Source organism: Mesoplodon densirostris, chromosome 14 (genome assembly GCF_025265405.1).
Source record: "Mesoplodon densirostris isolate mMesDen1 chromosome 14, mMesDen1 primary haplotype, whole genome shotgun sequence".
Lineage (NCBI taxonomy): Eukaryota > Metazoa > Chordata > Mammalia > Artiodactyla > Ziphiidae > Mesoplodon > Mesoplodon densirostris.
The window spans coordinates 44,968,736-44,988,233 of record NC_082674.1 but is presented as its reverse complement, the minus strand read 5'-3'; the positions used below and the strand labels follow the sequence as shown (position 1 = coordinate 44,988,233).

The 19,498-nt window shown below is 35.9% G+C and overlaps 1 protein-coding gene across 1 annotated transcript in view; it reads left to right on the top strand.

The window, feature by feature from the left end:
* PSME4 (proteasome activator subunit 4) overlaps positions 1-19,498 on the top strand; it is a 103,551-nt gene that overhangs the window by 65,685 nt on the left and 18,368 nt on the right. Inside the window, exons 22-41 of the mRNA XM_060116824.1 lie at positions 646-702; positions 935-990; positions 1,084-1,182; positions 2,497-2,559; positions 2,834-2,929; positions 4,321-4,452; positions 5,347-5,556; positions 6,755-6,891; positions 8,455-8,508; positions 8,773-8,902; positions 9,553-9,634; positions 10,797-10,950; positions 11,498-11,567; positions 12,412-12,537; positions 13,074-13,226; positions 15,107-15,211; positions 15,766-15,857; positions 16,731-16,862; positions 17,231-17,439; positions 19,215-19,300. Of these exons, the coding sequence (XP_059972807.1) occupies positions 646-702; positions 935-990; positions 1,084-1,182; positions 2,497-2,559; positions 2,834-2,929; positions 4,321-4,452; positions 5,347-5,556; positions 6,755-6,891; positions 8,455-8,508; positions 8,773-8,902; positions 9,553-9,634; positions 10,797-10,950; positions 11,498-11,567; positions 12,412-12,537; positions 13,074-13,226; positions 15,107-15,211; positions 15,766-15,857; positions 16,731-16,862; positions 17,231-17,439; positions 19,215-19,300 (2,243 nt within the window). The remainder of the gene's footprint in view (positions 1-645; positions 703-934; positions 991-1,083; positions 1,183-2,496; positions 2,560-2,833; positions 2,930-4,320; positions 4,453-5,346; positions 5,557-6,754; positions 6,892-8,454; positions 8,509-8,772; positions 8,903-9,552; positions 9,635-10,796; positions 10,951-11,497; positions 11,568-12,411; positions 12,538-13,073; positions 13,227-15,106; positions 15,212-15,765; positions 15,858-16,730; positions 16,863-17,230; positions 17,440-19,214; positions 19,301-19,498) is intronic.

The window sequence follows — 19,498 nt, the reverse complement described above, 5'->3', positions numbered from 1 at the left end:
AAATTTTATATAAATACTTATATAAAACATTTTGTGTTAATTTAATGTTCTGAATCTAACATTAATAGAAATTTAGCACACTTATTGCTGGATTAACATTGGATTTCATTGTATACATTAATTAGTTAGGTGTAGTTTGTTTGTTTGATTTGGGTTACCACAACTAATTAGAGAATCCTATGCATTTATGGCCTCTAATTAGAGGATAGAGCCTATGAAACATTGGCAAAGATAGTTTTATCTCCCTCCTCCTTGCCTGCCTAATAAAGTTTTGTAAGCAGGTTCTTATAAATGTGAAGGTTTTAAAAGTTACTCTGTATCATGCCAAGCTACTAACCAACTATGGTAAAGATAGACCCATTTGGTTTTTCTTTGTTTTTTTGTTTGTTTGTTTATTTTGTTTTAATTTTTATTGGGGGTATAGTTGATTTACAATGTTGTGTGAGTTTCGGGTATACAGCAAAGTGAATCTGTTATACATATAAACATATCTCCACTCTTTTTTAGATTCTTTTCCCATATAGAGACCCATTTGTTGTTTTCCTGGATATGTTATCTCTTCTTGACATAACTGTTGATATAAACTTCAAAGCTCTGGTCAGCATTCAGTGTGTAAAATGCTTTCTCTCATTTTTTAAAACATAGATCTATCCAGAGAGAACCACCGAGAAACAATTGCTAGGGTCATAAGGAAACTTCTTAGTAAGTACATATATGTATTTAATGTTTATTAATAAATATTTAGAAATTTTATTTTACAGCATGTGTGCTTTTACTTAACCATTTAAAAATTCTAAATGGTGAGAATATCAGGCAGTGTTTTTTTTTTGGTTCGTTTGTTTTTTGTTTTTTGCTTTTCTTCCTTAAGTAGTATATCAGGAGTCCTATAGTAATTTAAAATATTTTAACCAAAATTCTTTTCCTCCTATTATAGACCACATACTTAATAATTCAGAAGATGATACCAAGTCCTTGTTTCTTATCATAAAGGTACAGTTGTCATTTAACAGTTGCATAATTGTTAATATGACCGGGTTTGACGTGACGATTCATAAATATAAAATTTGAAATTCTTTGACGCAGATTACTGGAGACCTTTTGCAATTCCAAGGATCTCACAAGCATGAATTTGACTCTCGTTGGAAAAGCTTTAACCTAGTAAAGAAATCAATGGAAAATCGGGTCAGTATTTTCACCTAAAACTGGATTTTTTTTAAAGGTGTATAATATTGATATAACCACCTGATGTAGCAATTGTTTGGCATACAGAGGAAGTTCCCTATAAGTAAAAATAGTAGATTTTCAAATATTATATGATGGTATAATCAAAAGGATCCTAGAAAAAAATGTACTTCCCTGAGACAAACTCTTCTGTTAATTTCCATGATAGTCTCTGGACTCTCAATGGCAATTTCAAGTCTGATAACTTGGCAACAGCTTTCTTACCATGTAAGAAACTGAAGGAGTTAAAAATTGGAATTGTCCACAGGCATGACTTTAAAGCATTGCATTTTATGTAATCTTATGTTATATTTGTTCTCCAAGAGAAGTCAATACAAGCTTCCCTGGGAGCCTGGAAGAAAGAATACTTAAGTCAGCCATTTGATGTTCATAGCAGTGTTCTTCTATAGGAAACTTTTGTTGAAATTGAGTCTGAAAGGTTATATGAGTTCATTGTTTAGGCACAGGGTGCTACATATTTTAGACAAAGGGAATGGCATGTGACAGGGCAGGGAGATGTACAAACATGGCATGCTTTAGCAAACAGTGTTTGTAGGGAAGAGTGGCAGGAGGTAAACTAGGTCATTTCTAGTTTTGTCCCAAGAAAATGCTTCAGTTTTACATTCAGCAACGGGGGAGTCATTCGAAGTTCTTAAGTAGATCTGATGTAAATGTTGGAAAGATCATTATTCAATTCAGTGAATTTTGAAAAGCTCTGCTGCCGCTGTGAACAATAAGCAGTAGGTGATTGAGACTGGAAGCCGGGAGGCTTTAGTTAAACTATTATAATAGTTCAGATGGGAAAGCACAGCCTGAATCCAGTCACTGGCATTGGGGTGGAGATAAGGTGTTTTAAAAAAAAGATGGAATTGTGGGGACTCGATGACTAATGAGATACAGGTGTGAAAGAGGAACAGTCTGAGTTCCAGACATCTGCCTTTAGTGACTGGGTAGAACATTGGGGGTGGGGGAGAGCTTAAAGGATAATTTTTACAAAAATAAAAAATGTTATATTCTGTAGTAAACATACACAACTACCCAGAAAGGCTGTTTATAAATGTAATAGAGTAAAGCAATTTTCTTTGTGGGCTGTTTTTTTTATTTTTAGTATTTGACTGAATAAAAGTCTGATGATTTTAGAATAAATGAAATAGCTTCAGTACCCACCAGCTCATCCTGTACCTTCTTTGCACTAATTTTTTGTTAAGGGATTCAGGGGAACCATTGTTGAAGTCATTTAGGGAAAATGTTGAAGTGTTTGCTACTGTTTTTCAGCTCCATGGGAAAAAGCAACACATCAGAGCGCTATTGATTGACAGAGTAATGTTGCAGCATGAGGTAAATAGCTTTTTAAAATCATGATGCCTTTTTTTTGTCCTGCTGTGCTGCATGGCTTGCGGGATCTCAGTTCCCCAACCAGGGATTAAACCCAGGCCATAGCAGTGAAAGCCCGGAATCTTAACCACTAGCCACCAGGGCACTCCCCACAGTGACTTTTTTAAATGACAGTTTTTCAGATAAATATTTAATTATTGGTGTTACTTCATAATTAAATGAACTTTTAGTAAAAAACTTTGAGATTTGATTTACACTTTTTTTTTTTTTTTTGTAGCTACGAACACTAACTGTTGAGGGTTGTGAATACAAAAAGATACATCAGGATATGATTAGAGATCTTCTTCGTTTATCTACAAGTTCATACAGTCAGGTAAGGCTAGTCCAAACAGTCTGGGCATGCCCCCCTCACCCATTTTGTAACACGCAATCTAAAGTATCCCCATTTTAACAAGGGAATTTAAATAATTTATTGGCAAAGAAAATTTACATTTTAAATGACAAATATATTCAAACTAATCTTGCTTTTCTCTTTAAAATAATGTTTATTTTTGCTGTTCGTAATTGCTTCTCAAATTAAAAAATATATATATTACTAACGTTGGTAGATAGTGCTAGTATAATGTTGATGCCACTTAAATTAGATCACATTATGAAGGCCTGTCTGTGAAGGCCATATAATTCTTCCTAGGTATTCTGCTTGAGTTCAGGAAGCTGATACCATGTGAATTGTGGGGTCCCTCCTTTCAGCTAGCATAAGACCAAAAATTTATCTCTGAACACAGAGAACTGGGAAAAGTAAAGAGATTCATGTACAGCCAATGATTCTGTCTTTATAAAATAGTGTAAATTAGGAAAGCAATCTAACCCAGAGATTTTGCCTAAAGTATTGTTTTAAAAAGTTTGAAATATGTACAGTGTATTGCTTTGACTATAATCAGTTATTCATTACTATTTAACTAGTTCATGGATTATAAATTTATACTGAATCTTTTGCTTGGGTTAAAAATATGTGGCCTATACTTAAGGCTTTCCTTGAAAAGGTTAAGTTGTTCTGTGTTTTGGAAAGTCTTTGATTGTCCTTGTGTAGACAGAGAAAATCTGACCCTTCTCATTAAGAGTAACTCAGAATAAAAAGTTTAATAGTCTGCTGATTATGTTACTGAACAAATGCATATCAGTTCCATTCAGTCTTTCCTTTATCAAAAGGATATTTGAACCAGTGTAACTTTTTTTTTTTTTTTAAATTTTTGGCTGTGTTGGGTCTTTGTTGTTGCTCACGGGCTTTCTCTAGTTGCAGAGAGCGGGGGCTACTCTTTGTTGGAATGTGCGGGCTTCTCGTTGCAGTGGCTCTTGTTGTGGAGCATGGGCTCTAGATGTGCAGGCTTCAGTAGTTGTGGCACGTGGGCTCAGTAGTTGCGGCGCACGGGCTTAGTTGCTCCGCGGCATTTGGCATCTTCCTGGACCAGGGATCGAACCCGTGTCCCCTGCATTGGCAGGAGGATTCTTAACCACTGCGCCACCAGGGAAGTCCCTGAACCAGTGTGACTTAAGCCATGGATGTGGTTGGTGGTAATTTGCTTTCCTTCTGATAAAAAGATTATCATTTACTCATTTTTGTTAAGTTATGTGCTTTGGTATATTTTTCTGTTATTACGACAACATTTAAATTACCACTGCTTTGTTTTAATGATTCATTTAGAAATTTTTTTGTCGTTTGTCTACCATTTAATAAAAGTCGTCTGTTAATATCTCTTTCTTTAGGTCAGAAATAAGGCCCAGCAAACATTTTTTGCTGCCTTGGGAGCATATAACTTCTGTTGCAGAGATATCATTCCCCTGGTTTTGGAGTTCTTACGGCCTGATAGGCAAGATGTCACGCAACAGCAGTTCAAGGTATAGGGTTTTTTGTTTTGTTTTACTACGAAATTTTTCAAACGTAGAGAAAGCTTGAAAGAATTTCGCAGTAATGGAATTGCTGACCCCAAAGGCAGATGTGTAATTCAAGAATGTTGTAGAGCATCTAACTCATTGGGTGATATGTTGTCGACCTTGTGGAGAGCAGTTTAAATGGACAAAATCAGACAAGTCAAGTAAGCTTAAAATTGGAAACTGTCTATTAAGTCAGTAAAATTGAAGTTACAGTGACCTTATAAGAACTGTAAAGAGGATTAGAGCCCAGGGTGGTTAGGAAACCAGATTGGAATTGTTCGGGTGAATGTTCAGGAAATAAAATGTTTTGGTACTAATAGCTCTTTTCATTAAAATGGGGTACCTTAGAAAGAGGTACCTACTGTCATCAGAATCATTCTGATTGATTGAGCTCCTATGAGTAAAAAGTACACAGTACTTTAAGTAACCTAGTTTTTATATACTTAGAGAAATACTTGGCAACCAGATTTAACCACAATTTTTAAAATTATTCTGTATGTTACACCCTAAAATGCTAAGAGTGACACATTTCACAGCCTTTATAAATGTAGTAGAAGAGAATTAGAATGGAAGCTTTGTCCGTAAAAGCAATATCTTCACATTTCTATATTACCTCATTAATAGCTGTTCTTTGAGCTAACCCTCTGTTAAATGACTTAGAGAAAATATTACTGGATTGCACTTAAGTGTCAAATTCAGGTTTCTAAAAGTAACGTATTGAATGTGGGGACTTATTTTATAACCAGTACCAAGCATTTAAATAATCAGTGTTTAGTAAATTTGAAAACAACATGTGAGTGAGTTGTCTACAACTAAACAGTGCCTCTTATTTCCCATATTGATCATTTTTTCCTGCAGGGTGCCTTGTATTGTCTCCTTGGCAATCACAGCGGTGTATGCTTGGCAAACCTTCATGATTGGGACTGTATTGTACAGACTTGGCCAGCAATTGTTTCTTCTGGGCTTAGCAAAGCAATGTCCCTGGAAAAGCCATCAATAGTGAGACTGTTTGATGATCTTGCAGAAAAGATTCATCGGCAATATGAAACAATTGGCTTGGACTTCACAGTAAGCAAAATCATTTTTTTAATTCAAATTTTAGTGCAAACACTGCTTTGTCAAAATGCTATTATTTTCTTGTCTTTTTTAGTAATCATATTCTTGGCGTTTGATTCTAATTTTTTTTAAAGCATTTGTATTCTGTTTCCTTTTAGTGCTTTAGTGATCATTACTATAGATGGCAGGGTAGAGTAGGAAGCATGGAGCATGGCCAGGAGAGAAATAGGTGGTTTTCTACCAAGAGGCCACAAAGTGTTATTACATTGTTGCATTTACCATTATCCCCTGTATGTCTGCGGCCTCAGTTTTCAAAGAGTTGGTTATATTTTAGGAGGTCAGTTCTACTAGTCAAAGTCACAGAAGATTGACCACAGGGTTCCATAATGTATAGTGAAGATTAAAATTGGATGATTTGACAAATGAAAAAGTAAATATCAGGGTCAATGGAGCTCAAATGGGGAGAGATAGCAGATCATCATTCAAGAATTTTCAAACGCCTATTTACACACCCATCAGAATTGGGGATGGGTAGAAGAGGTGTGAGTGTGGTTGAATCCCCCTCTTTTCTGCAGTGATTATTTTTGACGTCCATACTCAGTTTTAAAAACCACTGCTCTAAATGTATTCCTTTTCTGCAAAACATACTCTTGCTATTTGTAACTGTTGTTAGATTATGCTTTCCTTTAAAAAATTTTTTTTAAATTGACATGTAATTCACATACCAAAAAATTCACCTTTTTAACACAACAGTTGTGTGCTGTTATATACTATTGTGAATATATATATATTCACAATAGTATATTCTCAGGGTTGTACAACCATCACTACTCTAATTCTAGAACACTGTAATTACTCAGAAAAAGAAACCCTGTACCCAATAATTTTTTAAAATTAGTTCTTATTGGAGTATAGTTGCTTTACCTGTACCCAATAATTTTTTTAAATTAGTTTTTATTGGAGTATAGTTGCTTTACCTGTACCCAATAATAATTGCTTCCCATTCATTCCCCCATGCCCCAAGCCCCTGGAAACCACTAATCTACCTTTTTTCTCTGTGAATTTGCCTATTATGGACATTTCATCTAAATGGAATTATACAGTTTGTGGCCTTTGGTATCTGGCTTATGTCACTCAGCATAATGTTGTGAAGATTCATCCGTGGTATTTCAGTACTTCATTTTCCTCCCTGGCTTTTCTTTTTAATAAGATTCCAAAGTCATGTGTCGGAATAGCAGAATTACTTCAACAATCAAAAAACCCCTCTATCAAACAGATAATGCTTAGCTCAGAAGAAATTAAAGAAGGACTTAAACGCCAACAAGAAAGGAATGCTGATGCCCTAAGGTAATTATGAATGCCTACTTATCATGACATATAACTTTATAGATAGTAGGTTTTAAATATCTCTAAAATATAGATGCACTATAACTACCTAATGAAATTTACACATTGATTCTGAAGAGATACCAAAATGTTAAGAGGTAATTATTGTGAAGATCCCTGATTGTCACTTTCAGCTGTGGAGGTAGAAAACACCATCTCACGATAAAGCTATCTTTTTAAAATTATTTATTTATTTATTTATTTATTTTGGTTGCACTGGGTCTTAGTTGTGGCAGGTGGGCTCCTTAGTTGCAGCTCAAGGGCCCCTTAGTTGCAGCACATGGACTCCTTAGTTGCGGCAGGCAGCCTCCTTAGTTGTGGCATGCGAACTCTTAGTCGCAGTATGCATGTGGGATCTAGTTCCCTGACCAGGGATCAAACCTGGGCCCCTGCATTGGGAGCGCGGAGTCTTATCCACTGCACCACCAGGGAAGTCCCTAAAGTTATCTTAATATCATATGTTTTTTTCAACATGAATTGATTTTTCTTTTAATACACATATCCCACTCATTAAATCTTAAATTCAAGTTCAACACGTTTATCTCTTCATATCTCTTATAATAACTTTTTGATCGATAACATTTATACAAATTTGTTATTAGGATATTAGTAAACTGCTTTTAGATTTTTGGGACCAAAACACTTCAATGGCAGGAGACTTCCTAACTTTATTTTCTTCTTTGCCTTATGAATATGCTTATTAATTTTTTTCTAACAGTTCTATATAAATAATAAACTTTATAGCCTACCTCATGTATACCTACCTGGGTTGTTATATAGGTAGACCACTCCTAACCAATTGATTACTACTCACAAATTTACTTTTTTTTTTTTTTTTTTTTTTTTTTTTGCTATACGCGGGCCTCTCACTGCTGTGGCCTCTCCCGTTGCGGAGCACAGGCTCCGGACACACAGGCTCCGCGGCCATGGCTCGCGGGCCCAGCCGCTCCGCGGCATGTGGGATCCTCCGGGATCGGGGCACGAACCCGTGTCCCCTGCATCGGCAGGCGGACTCCCAACCACTGCGCCACCAGGGAAGCCCACAAATTTACTTTTGAATGTCCACTCAGGAATGGTTGAGTTGCTCAGTGTACTTAGCACTTTTTTTTTTTTTTTTTTTCCTCTGCCTTTCATTTTCTTTTCCCAGGGTCATGCATCTGCTTTCACTCTGGCTTTCTTCTCACCAGACCCTTTATAGTCTGGTGATGAGAAGAGGAGGGTGAATTTGGCCGGAATTTGAATTCATATTACATTATTTGATGTTCATCTTAGTATTTTTTTTTGTTTGTTTGCGGTACGCGGGCCTCTCACTGTTGTGGCTTCTCCCGTTGCGGAGCGCATGCTCAGCGGCCATGGCTCACGGGCCCAGCCACTCCGTGGCATGTGGGATCTTCCCAGACCGGGGCACGAACCCGTGTCCCCTGCATCGGCAGGCGGACTCTCAACCACTGCGCCACCAGGGGAGCCCCATCTTAGTATTGTATTAAAACAATAGCTTACCTGAAATTTTTTTTTTTTTTTAAGGAACTATGAAAATTTGATAAACACTTTGCTAGATGGTGTGGAGCAGAGAAACTTGTAAGTGCAAAAATATATTTTTTTAATTTTCAAACTTTTATCTTCGGTATTATAGGAGGTTTCTACCCTGAAGGCCATGAATGACTGTCAGAAAAAGTTGTAGTCTGTATGGGGCTAATGATAGGAGCAGTATTTTTCAATATACCTATTTTGATTCTTGGGAAACTTAAAATTATAGTGTTTCAAATACAGGGTTGTTTTTTTAAAGTGATTTTATGAATGATGTGTTTTGTGATTTCCCCCCCCCCCACCTCCCCTTTTCAGGCCCTGGAAATTTGAACATATAGGCATTGGGCTTTTGTCTCTACTTTTGAGAGATGACCGAGTGTTACCGCTTCGTGCCATACGTTTTTTTGTTGAGAATCTCAACCATGATGCAATTGTAGTTCGAAAGGTAGATACTTTATTTTAGCTATAATCTTGGGTTTGAAAATTTTTGCCTCACCTGATATCTTGAAGTGTATTGATTTGAAATCTACCTCTGTTGGTTCCGAGATGATAGTAACTCATCCAACAAATATATGAGGAGGTGTTCAGGTGCTGTGCATTTCAACACTGGAGATATAGCAGGGAACATATTTATAGGTTAATTGGAAAGGTTGTCTTTAAAAAATTAATTATAGTTATAACATGTTACAGGAAGGGAAAGGTATCTGAGGGATACAACTAGTTGGTTTTACCTTGAAAACTGACAGAGGTAGGGTGCAAGATGGGGCTGACCTGACCTGGCACATTGGGAAAAGACCCTTAGGAAGAAATGTTTAGGCTGAGATAGGAAGAATGAGCAGGAATTGGTTTAACAAAGAAAGGATAAAAGTTTTTTAGGCAGAGACTAGCATGGATGAAGGTTTAAGAGTAAGAACTGCAACTGACTCAGTCTAAGTCAGAGTTAGCCCTCATGTGGCTGTGCTGCCAGATGTCAGTGGGTGAGGTATTTCTCTGCTTTGGAAGGAAACCGAACCCAGCTTCTGCTTTTGATCAAGGGAGCAACCATTTGAGAGATTTAAAATTTTGATATATGTACCTTACCTGCTTCTTTTTTAGATGGCAATCTCAGCTGTTGCTGGTATTCTTAAGCAGCTAAAAAGAACCCACAAAAAGCTGACCATCAATCCTTATGAAATCAGTAAGTGCTGTCAAACGTAATGAGTAGTGCTTCTCAGTCAAACTTGGGAAGTTTCTTTGAAATGTATAAATTACAGTTCTTGATCTCAAGTATTTTTCTATACAAAGTATAGAAGTATAGGAAGATTTTAATACGAAGTATGAAATAATATTATAAAGGGAAAACAGTTGACTTAGTAAAAACTAGTGATAACAAGTATTTATAAAAATAGATGGCTCTTTATGTCTTTATAATACATAAAATGTGTAGCTTTTACACACTCTGGGTACACATGTCATCTACTTACTTATCTCATCAGCTAAGCAGTTATACTAGTAATTTATCAAACTGTATTTCAAAGGCTTAAAATACCATTACTATTTAATTCATCAATATGTTAAGTGTTTCTTCTTCAGTAGTAGGATTAGGGGCAAGGTTAATTTGATTTTGGAGGGAGAAAAACATCATTTTTATTACTTTGGCTATCTTTTTTTTTTATCTCTGATAACTCCTGAGATATTCAAACAGCTGTCTTCAGTTTACCCCCAACCCCATTTTGGGAGGGAGTGTAGCTGTGCACCAACTACCACCTTTATTTTGGAACACTATAAAATGGTGTTAACTAAATGTGGGAAAGACTTTCATTTCATTATACTCTCTACTACTAATCTTGTTTTACCCTCGAAACACATGTTTGTAGGTCTCATATTAAATGAATATTTATTGGTCCCAAGACACAAGTGTGGGTAGGTGCGTGTGTGTGTGTGTGTGTGTGTGTGTGTGTGTGTGTGTAAAGAGAGAATGTCAAAGTGTACACATGGTGAAATGTTAAAATTGGGGGCATCTGGTTGAAGAGAGCATATGGGAATTCGTTGAGCTCTGTAATTAATTAATTCAAACCTAAAAAATTTTAAGAAAATTAATCCTTTTAATTTTGGTAAAAGGGATGAAGTATGGATCAAACTTGACTTTCTCCCCTCCTTATAATAACTATCCCAACACCATTTAGTGGATAATCCCATCTTTCCTTCTCTGATGTGAAATGCCTCGTATGTATGTGCTTTTGCCTTGAGCGAATTTTAACAGAGTCTTGTTATGAAGATAAAGTCACACTAGCACTATTTGAGAATAATTATTGCACAGTTATTTTGAAATTCACGAAATGTAATTGTCTTTTCCTTAGGTGGATATCCTAAACCCACCCAAATTGTTGCTGGTGATAGACCCGATAATCATTGGTTGCATTATGATAGCAAAAGTATACCAAGAACTAAAAAAGAATGGGAGTCAAGTTGCTTTGTGGAAAAAACTCACTGGGGATACTATACCTGGCCACAGTAAGTTGCAACTTGCCATGCACCTTATTATTCAACAACTTATCTTTGATATAATTTGTTTTATCATCTGGATTTCTAGGGAGGTTCTGAGGCAGTTGAAGCAGTTAGAGGTACTTTGTCACCAAAGATACACAATCTCTAGCTTTTTCCCTCTTCCCTCTTCCTCTTTTTCTTTGTTCTTGCCAGTGCTATGCCTCATCCTGCCTCCTTCCTTGTCTTTCCACTGAAACCCTTAGACTTCCTTAGTCCACCATTATACATCTAAGGAGTTTGTTAATAGTTGCTCTAAGTTATATTCCTACCTATTAATACTACACGTGTCTAAACCAGCCCCAAGAAATACTTATTTGTCTCTTATTGACACCAATAATCTATGTCATTAGGATGCAATGACCTGAGATTTTTAAGGTGGAAGACTGAGTGATATACTCGTAACCCACAACTTAGCATCTGATTAGAGTATATTAGAAGTGCCTTCTAATGCTTTCTGTCCAAGAAGCTCTAATGTTTCCTATGTGTATTACAAATATAAACTCTTACTGTGTAGGAATATGGTTGTTTATGCTGGTGTGGAAGAGCAACCTAAGCTTGGCAGAAGCAGGGAGGATTTGACAGAGGTAAGCATTTAATTTCACCACGTGTAAACACTTACCTGGTTCAGATGCATCTTACTTTTGGCCCCTGATTTATATTTCAAACTAAGTTCATGGGGTTTTTTTCCCCCAATTTGTGTATTGCAGTATAGCACAATAAGTATTGGTAAATGGGCACTCCCTTACTCCCCGCCAACCCTCCCCCCTTCTGTTAGGACCAGTTAGCACAAGTCTTCTATATCTAAGGTCACTCCCAAGTTACTACCTACTTAGCACTCGGGTACTGGCTTTAATTTTTTTATTGCGTATAAATGATGGATACTCAGTAAATAGATGTTTGTAGATTTAAGTCAGAACTTCTTAGTCTTTGTAGAACTTCTTTATCATTTTGAAAGTTGATGAAGGGCTTTTAGGTTTATGTCTTCCTCAATGTTGTAGCTTTTATTTTCTAATTCTGAGCAAAGTTTACCTTTTAACTGCTGATATTTTATAAATATGGAAATAATTTGCTGAGGTTTGGTTTGCAGTTCGGAGGATTTTCCTAATTTGCACAGAAATTGGCACAATAGCATTAAGTCTTCATTTCTCAAGCAGAACATTTTTGGTTTTATTTCGCAGTTTGAGAAGTGGAATCCAAACTTGAAGAGCTGAAGGAAAACTTTTAGCTATTCTTAGGATTTAGCATTTTTAGGAGGCAGTATTATTTTGGTTTCAGAAAGTCTCTATGAGAACTAAAAATTCTTTAGAACAAAAATAAAAACTTACTGTTGAGTTTCAAATCTTTATGGTTGAATTTTAATGTTTTCAGAATCATATTTTTAAATAGATTTTAATCCCTGAATGTTGTTCTTTTTTTTTAACTTTATAGGCAGAACAGATTATATTTGATCATTTTTCTGATCCTAAATTTGTGGAACAGTTAATTACTTTTCTATCTTTAGAAGACAGAAAAGGAAAAGATAAATTTAATCCTCGACGTTTTTGCCTCTTTAAGGTAACTATGTTATTTACATACCCTTTTCATAAAGCTTAGTGACTGTCAATTTGTAGGTTCATAAGTTTTAAAGTATTTGTTCAAAGTTTGAGTTTAGTCATCTGTTATCTTTATCTAAAATGACTCTGGAAGTAATGCCTATCTTATTCATCTTGGCTTAAGGTCTAGGACTCAAAAAAAACCAAGCTTTTTAGTATTTATCTCTAATATTTATAATTAGCAGTAGAAGCAAAAAACCAAAACCCACAAGACTATGTGCATTTCATGTTTATTTGATTTTTTTTGAGGTGTGTGTGCTATTTTTAAGGTTAAAAAGATTATTAATTTTTCACTGATCATATTTAAATATAATGTGGCAAATGACAGTGTTTTTACCATTTTAACTTACAGACATTGTTAAAACAGTTAAGTTCTATAGGGGAGAATATGGAGTTGTTTAAGCACAGTGGTAATAACAGCAAACAGATATAAGCATGTGATACTGGAGATGCTAGTCGTTTGAGTACTGAAGAACTTTCTTATTTTTATTTGCATAGGGTATATTCAGAAATTTTGATGATGCCTTTCTGCCAGTTCTGAAGCCCCATTTAGAACGCTTGGTTGCAGATTCACATGAGAGCACCCAGAGATGTGTTGCAGAAATTATAGCTGGTTTAATCAGAGGCTCTAAACATTGGACATTTGAAAAGGTGATGTAATTTGTACAGTGCATTCCCTCTTAAAGCTGCATTATCCATTTATGCAACAATTCCCAACGCGTTAGGTATTAACACCTAGCTCAGTCCCTCAGCCTCCGCCACCACTGACCCTCTGCCAGCATTCCGGTGCCACCTCGGGCTGGCGGTCCTCAGGAGGGAGCAAGGCGACAGGTGGCCGGGCGGGCGGCTGATGGGGGCAGCGGCGGGGCGGACAGTGGTCCTACCTGCTTGTCTCATCTCCATGGGGTTAGCCCGTGGTGCTGTGAGCTCTAAGGTGGACAGCAGGTTGTGTGTTTATCAGAACATATTCATGGCTGCATCAAGGGCACACACATCTTTTAAAAAAAGAAAAAGATGTTAACACCTAAAATATGAAATATTTAACTTTATATTGCTTTTGAGTATAGGTCACAAAGTTGTGGTCTATAGGTGGCATTGAATGTCTTTTAAAATCTGAATTATTTTCCATCCTGTAAAAAGGATTTTGGTTTCTCTTGGGAAATGGGAAGATTGTGGAATACTGGTCCCGCATTGCTGCACTGTATCAGTTGGCTGGGGCTGTGCATAGGTTTCTCCCTTCCTGAGGCACTCTCTAGCTTCTCATTAAATCTTTTCTCTTAGCCTCTGTGCTAATTTACATTACTCATTTGGTCTCGTAGATGGTTTGAGTTTGACAGCCTTTTTTTGAGTATCCGTCTTTTTAATTGTAAGATTAAGTTTTACATATCCACCCTAAGGTTAGTTTCTTAGCAAGATGCACTAGACTGAAAATAACCTGGTAAAATGTCCAGAATGCCTGAGTAAAAGGTAGGCTGCCATTTTTCAAAGAAAAGACGCAAATACTGTTTCTGCTAAACTTAATTACACATACTTTTTAGGAGGATTATCAACACTTTTTAATATATTAGTTTAGTTATACATATTCGAATCATGTATTAAAGTATTCGTTAGTTTGTAATATTACCATTTTCCTGCTCACATATGAAACAATTTTATTTAAACATGTTCATACATATCCTTGTCATCCTGTCTCTGTCATTTTTGAGTTACCTCATTTCTAGAACACATCTCCTTTCCGTATAAGTTATTTAAGATATAGCTTGTTTTTTTCTTTTTATTCAGTGCCTAGTGCTACCACTGGAAATCTTATCCCAAGCCCTCTCTCCCCATTTGTCCTACATAGGTCCTTTTGACTAAAGTATAGTCCATGGACTTGCAGCTTGGGCATCACTTGGGAGCTTATTAGAAAAGTAGGATCCCAGGTCCCACCCTGATCTAATGAATCAGAATCTGTGTTTTATCAAGATCTCAAGGTGATTTGTGTTCTCACTAAACTGTGAGAAGCAGTTTAGTGTTTAGACATATATATATATTCACAGTCTCTGTATAACTGAACACTTTAAAAATGCTATTTATAGTCATCCAAAACTTGGAATTTAAAGGTTATACTTCAGGCTAATAGTAAATTGTATTGAAAAGTCATTGCTTCCTATATTAGGATTCAATCAAGTGACCTCCATAAGCATGCAAAATACAGAGATGATTGAGGTTTTGTTTCAGCCCAGTGTACTATGTCATTCAGACATTTAAAGAGAGAACTTTTTAATAGTATGAGAGATTTTGTAAGAAACCATATAAAGTGTCTTCTCTTTTCTGATTTTTGTTTTATTTTTTTGGAAAAAGATGGCCTTATTACCTGATATGTATCATGGTAACATGGTGATGTTACTTTCTTGGATTATTTGGGTCTTCTAAGAAATAAAGGAAGTATCAGGTTGTGTATTTGTATGTGTGTGTTTGCAGAAAAAGATAGTTGAAGAAAAATGTTCTGAGTATCATTAACATTTTCCTGTGTATTTTGTTTTGAGTAGGTGGAGAAGCTTTCAGAGCTTTTGTGTCCTCTGCTTCGAACAGCATTGTCCAACATTACAGTAGAAACTTATAACGACTGGGGAACTTGTATAGCAACATCCTGTGTAAGTTCTCCTATTCATTTTTGTGTCTCACTGATCTATTCAAACTGCTTCATACCATGTCTCAAAATGTGTAAAATCTCATTATACCTCTTGAATCCTGAAATTTTATCATCTTACATGACTGGAGATGGTTCTGTTTATCTTTTTAAATAAGCCTTGAGTGATAACTCTTAAGTGATTGTTATACCTTCTCTGCCATGGTAATTGCCTTTTTAGATTAAGTGACAAGTCAAATCCTATATCTAGAAGTGTAACTTACATACAGTAAAAGCCAGATGATACAAGGTTATAGGTATTATTTTTGACACCTTATATGTCCAGGGCAGTTATACTTTGATTTAAGAGAGTCCATTTAGCTAAGAATTTTCTCACTGTTAGTCTTTCTAACATGAGCTATAAGAATACATTTGGATTTGACTTGCCTATGAGTTTTAGTTTGATTTTCTTCCTCTATACTTATATTTATTTATATTTCTAAAATAACGATGTCTGATTTATTTGAAAAATTATATGACCTCTGTTTTAATTGCTGCTGCTTTATATTTTCAACACAGGAAAGCAGAGATCCCCGGAAACTTCACTGGCTTTTTGAGCTGCTGTTGGAATCACCACTGAGTGGTGAAGGAGGATCCTTTGTAGATGCATGGTAAATAAGAAGGAAGCTTATGAGGTTAACAAAAGATTTTACAACAAAAGATAACATCTTTGTTCTTTATGTATAAGTAGAAGTGAAATGTCTGTACTCCTAAAGGCTACATAATGTAACACTGTCTTCTGGGAGATGACCATAGTTCAATTCAGTACAACATATGATTCTAAATACAGTTATTTCTCAATTGAGAACAAGTAGGAGAATTGGAGGCAGCCTGAGCAATTCAAAGATAAAGTAGGTCCAGCCTACTCTGCTGTCACATCTTTTATATCAGGACTGCTTTTTTGTACCATGACAGTATTACTAACTTCTTTATCACATGTTCTAATTTTTCACTCTTTCCTATTAGGAAAGAAGATAGTAATCCCTTTAAGGAAAAATATACTTGGGCATAAGGAGCTGCAAAAGTTACTGAACAAGAGAACAAAATCTAGATAATCCTGTAACAAGAAGAATAATTTTTATTATTATTATTATTAATTAGTGAGGAAACTTCTGATGCTTAGAGATTAACTCAATGAGTATTCTAAAGTCAGTGTTTCCTTTGATTGTATAGCAGTGGAGATGAAATGAGATACAGAGAAAAGGATGTAGAAAAAATTAATAAAATCTTCCTAAAGGTGCTATTCTAAATTGTTACTTTGAAAATGAAACAATTTTAACTGGAATACAGACATCATTAATCTGTCAACATGTAAAAGCAGGACTTCCCTGGTGGTCCAGTGGTTAAGACTCTGCACTTCCACTGCAGGGGGCATGGGTTTGATCCTTTGTCGGGGAACTAAGATCCCACATGCCACAGGAAAAAAAAAAGCATGTAAAGGCAGAGAGGGGCACTAACACAACTCTACTGTGCTTTATTTTTAGTCGACTCTATGTCTTGCAAGGTGGCCTTGCCCAGCAGGAGTGGAGAGTACCTGAGCTATTGCATAGACTACTGAAGTACTTGGAACCCAAACTCACCCAGGTTTACAAAAATGTCAGGGAAAGAATAGGGAGGTAGGTATTATTTTCTCTGTGGTATGGTATACCTCTTGAGTGGTTTTTTTAATCAAAATTTAATGTCTAGTAATGTTATGTTACTATTGAGTTTCATGATATCCTCTTCTTCAGATTTTGTTTTATATTGTATTGTGGGACATTAGACAAGAGTCTCTGAATGTAAAATAGAACGGTAGTGTGCTCACAAGCCAGTGGGGAGTAGTCGCCACACTGTAGTTTTTAATACCTCAGAATTGTGTGCACAGGCACAAGACCCTCTCTAGGGATTGTCTTGGGAAAATTTACTTTGGTTGGGTCATACTTTTGAACCTTAGTTTTATTGATAATGTGGGATCTCTTCTTATTATATGTATTTTATTTTACAGTGTGCTGACCTATATATTCATGATAGATGTTTCTTTGCCAAACACTGCACCAACAGCATCCCCTCGTGTCCCTGAGTTTACTGCTCGAATTCTAGATAAATTGAAACCCCTCATGGATGTAGATGAAGAAATTCAGAACCATGTTATGGAAGAAAATGGAATTGGTGAAGAAGATGAACGAACCCAGGGCATTAAACTCTTAAAAACTAGTGAGTGGCTAAACTTAGTAGAAACTCCCTCTAAAAACAGATATTTTAGATTATCCTATTGACTTCGCCCCCTCCCCTTTTTATTATGGTAAAATATACATAATATAAAATTTATAGCTGAGTGGCATCAGATACATTTACATTGTTATACAGCCATCACTTTCCTCCATCTTTATACTCTTTTCATCTCGCAAAACGGAAACTCTGTACCTTAAACAATAACTCCTCATTCTCCCCTCCCTCAGCCCCTGGCAACCACCATTCTACTTTCTGTCTCTGTAATTTGCCTATTCTAGGTATCTCATATAAGGAGAATCATACAATATTTGTCCTTTTATGTCTGGCTTTTTTCACTTTGCATAGTGCTTTCAGTGTTTATCAGTTCATCTGTTCATGGACATTCAGGTTGTTTACACCTTTTGACTATTGTGAATAATATTTCTATGAGTATTAATGTAGAAGTATGTTTGAGTCTCTACTTTCACTTCTTTTGGGTATTGAAAGCAGAATTGCTAGACCATGTGGTAATTCTATGTTTAATTTTTTGAGGAGCCACCAAGCTACTTTCCACAGTGTCCACACCATTTTACATTCCAACCAGCAGTGCAGATGGGTTCCAACTCTTCCACATTTTTGCCAACACCTTTTATGACTATAGCTCTCCTTATAGGTGTGAAGAAGGTATCTTGTGGTTTTAGTTTGCATTTCCCTTATGAATAGTGGTTGAAAATCTTTTCATTGGCTTATTTTCTATTTTTGTTTCTTCTCTGGAGAAATGTCAAGTCCTTTGCCCATTTTTGAATTAGGTTGTTTTGTTGTCATTGAGTTGTAGTTCTTTCTATATTCTGGATATCAGTCCCTTATCTGAAAATGATTTGCAAATATTTTCTCCCATTTTGACTCTTGATAGTGTCCTTTGATGCACAAAAGTTTTAATTTTAATGAAGTCTGATTTACCTCTTTCTTTTGTTGCCTTTGCTTTTGGTGTCATGTCTAAGAAACTGTTGCCAAATCCAGTGTCATGAAGTTTGTCCCTTAAGTTTTCTTCTAAGAGTTTTATAGTTTTAGCACTTACATTTCAGTCTTCAGTCCACTTTGAGCTAATTTTTGTCTATGGTATAAAATAAGGATCCAGCTTCTTTCTTTTGCTTGTGATACCCAGTTTCCCAGCATCATTGGTTAAAAAGACTGTCGTTTTTTTCATTGAATAGTCTTGGCACTGTTGTTGAAAATTGGCCATATGTGTGAGCATTTATTTCTGTGCTCTCTGGCCTATTCAGTTGGTCTCTATGTCTGTTCTTATGTCAGTACCACACTGTTTTGATTACTATAGCTTTGTATTAAGTTTTGAAATCTGGAATTGTGAGTCCTCCAACTTTTCTTTTTCAAAATTGTCTTGATTATTGGGGGTTCCCTGTTGTTTGTATATCTAAAACTTTTTCAAGGATTCTAAGTATAAACAACTAACCTAGTCATCAGTTTTGCTTTGTTAGGATTTTTGAAGGCTAGTTTTAATTTGTACTTTGTGTGAGTGTTTGTAGACCATTAATAATTTGCTGATTCATTCTTTGAGGGTGGCTTCAGTCCCCTAGATTAGTTGATACCATTTGTTATGGATCCTGTCACACTGCTGATCTAATTTGTGAAGTAACACAGACCTCTTTCTTTCATTGAAGAGCTATCAGAGTGGCTGACACTAGCATTATAGAATCACTCTACTTTGTAGTCTCTAACTGGATAGCAAAGACTGACTCTTTGTGTTTGTTTCCATAAAGTATTGAAATGGCTGATGGCAAGTGCGGGAAGATCCTTCTCTACAGCAGTCACTGAACAACTTCAGCTTCTACCTTTGTTTTTTAAGGTAAGTTTATGTCTGAAATTAAAAATGTATCCCCTTTTGACCTTCAAAAGAAATTTATAATTATCATCAGATGGTTGATAGGTTTTCAGACTGTGTATGATTTGTTTGCATCTCTGAAAGGTAGAATAGTCACAGGAAAATCATTAGGTGTTAGTGGTTAAATATTTGTTGAAATAATCTTTCTAATATTAGGTAAGA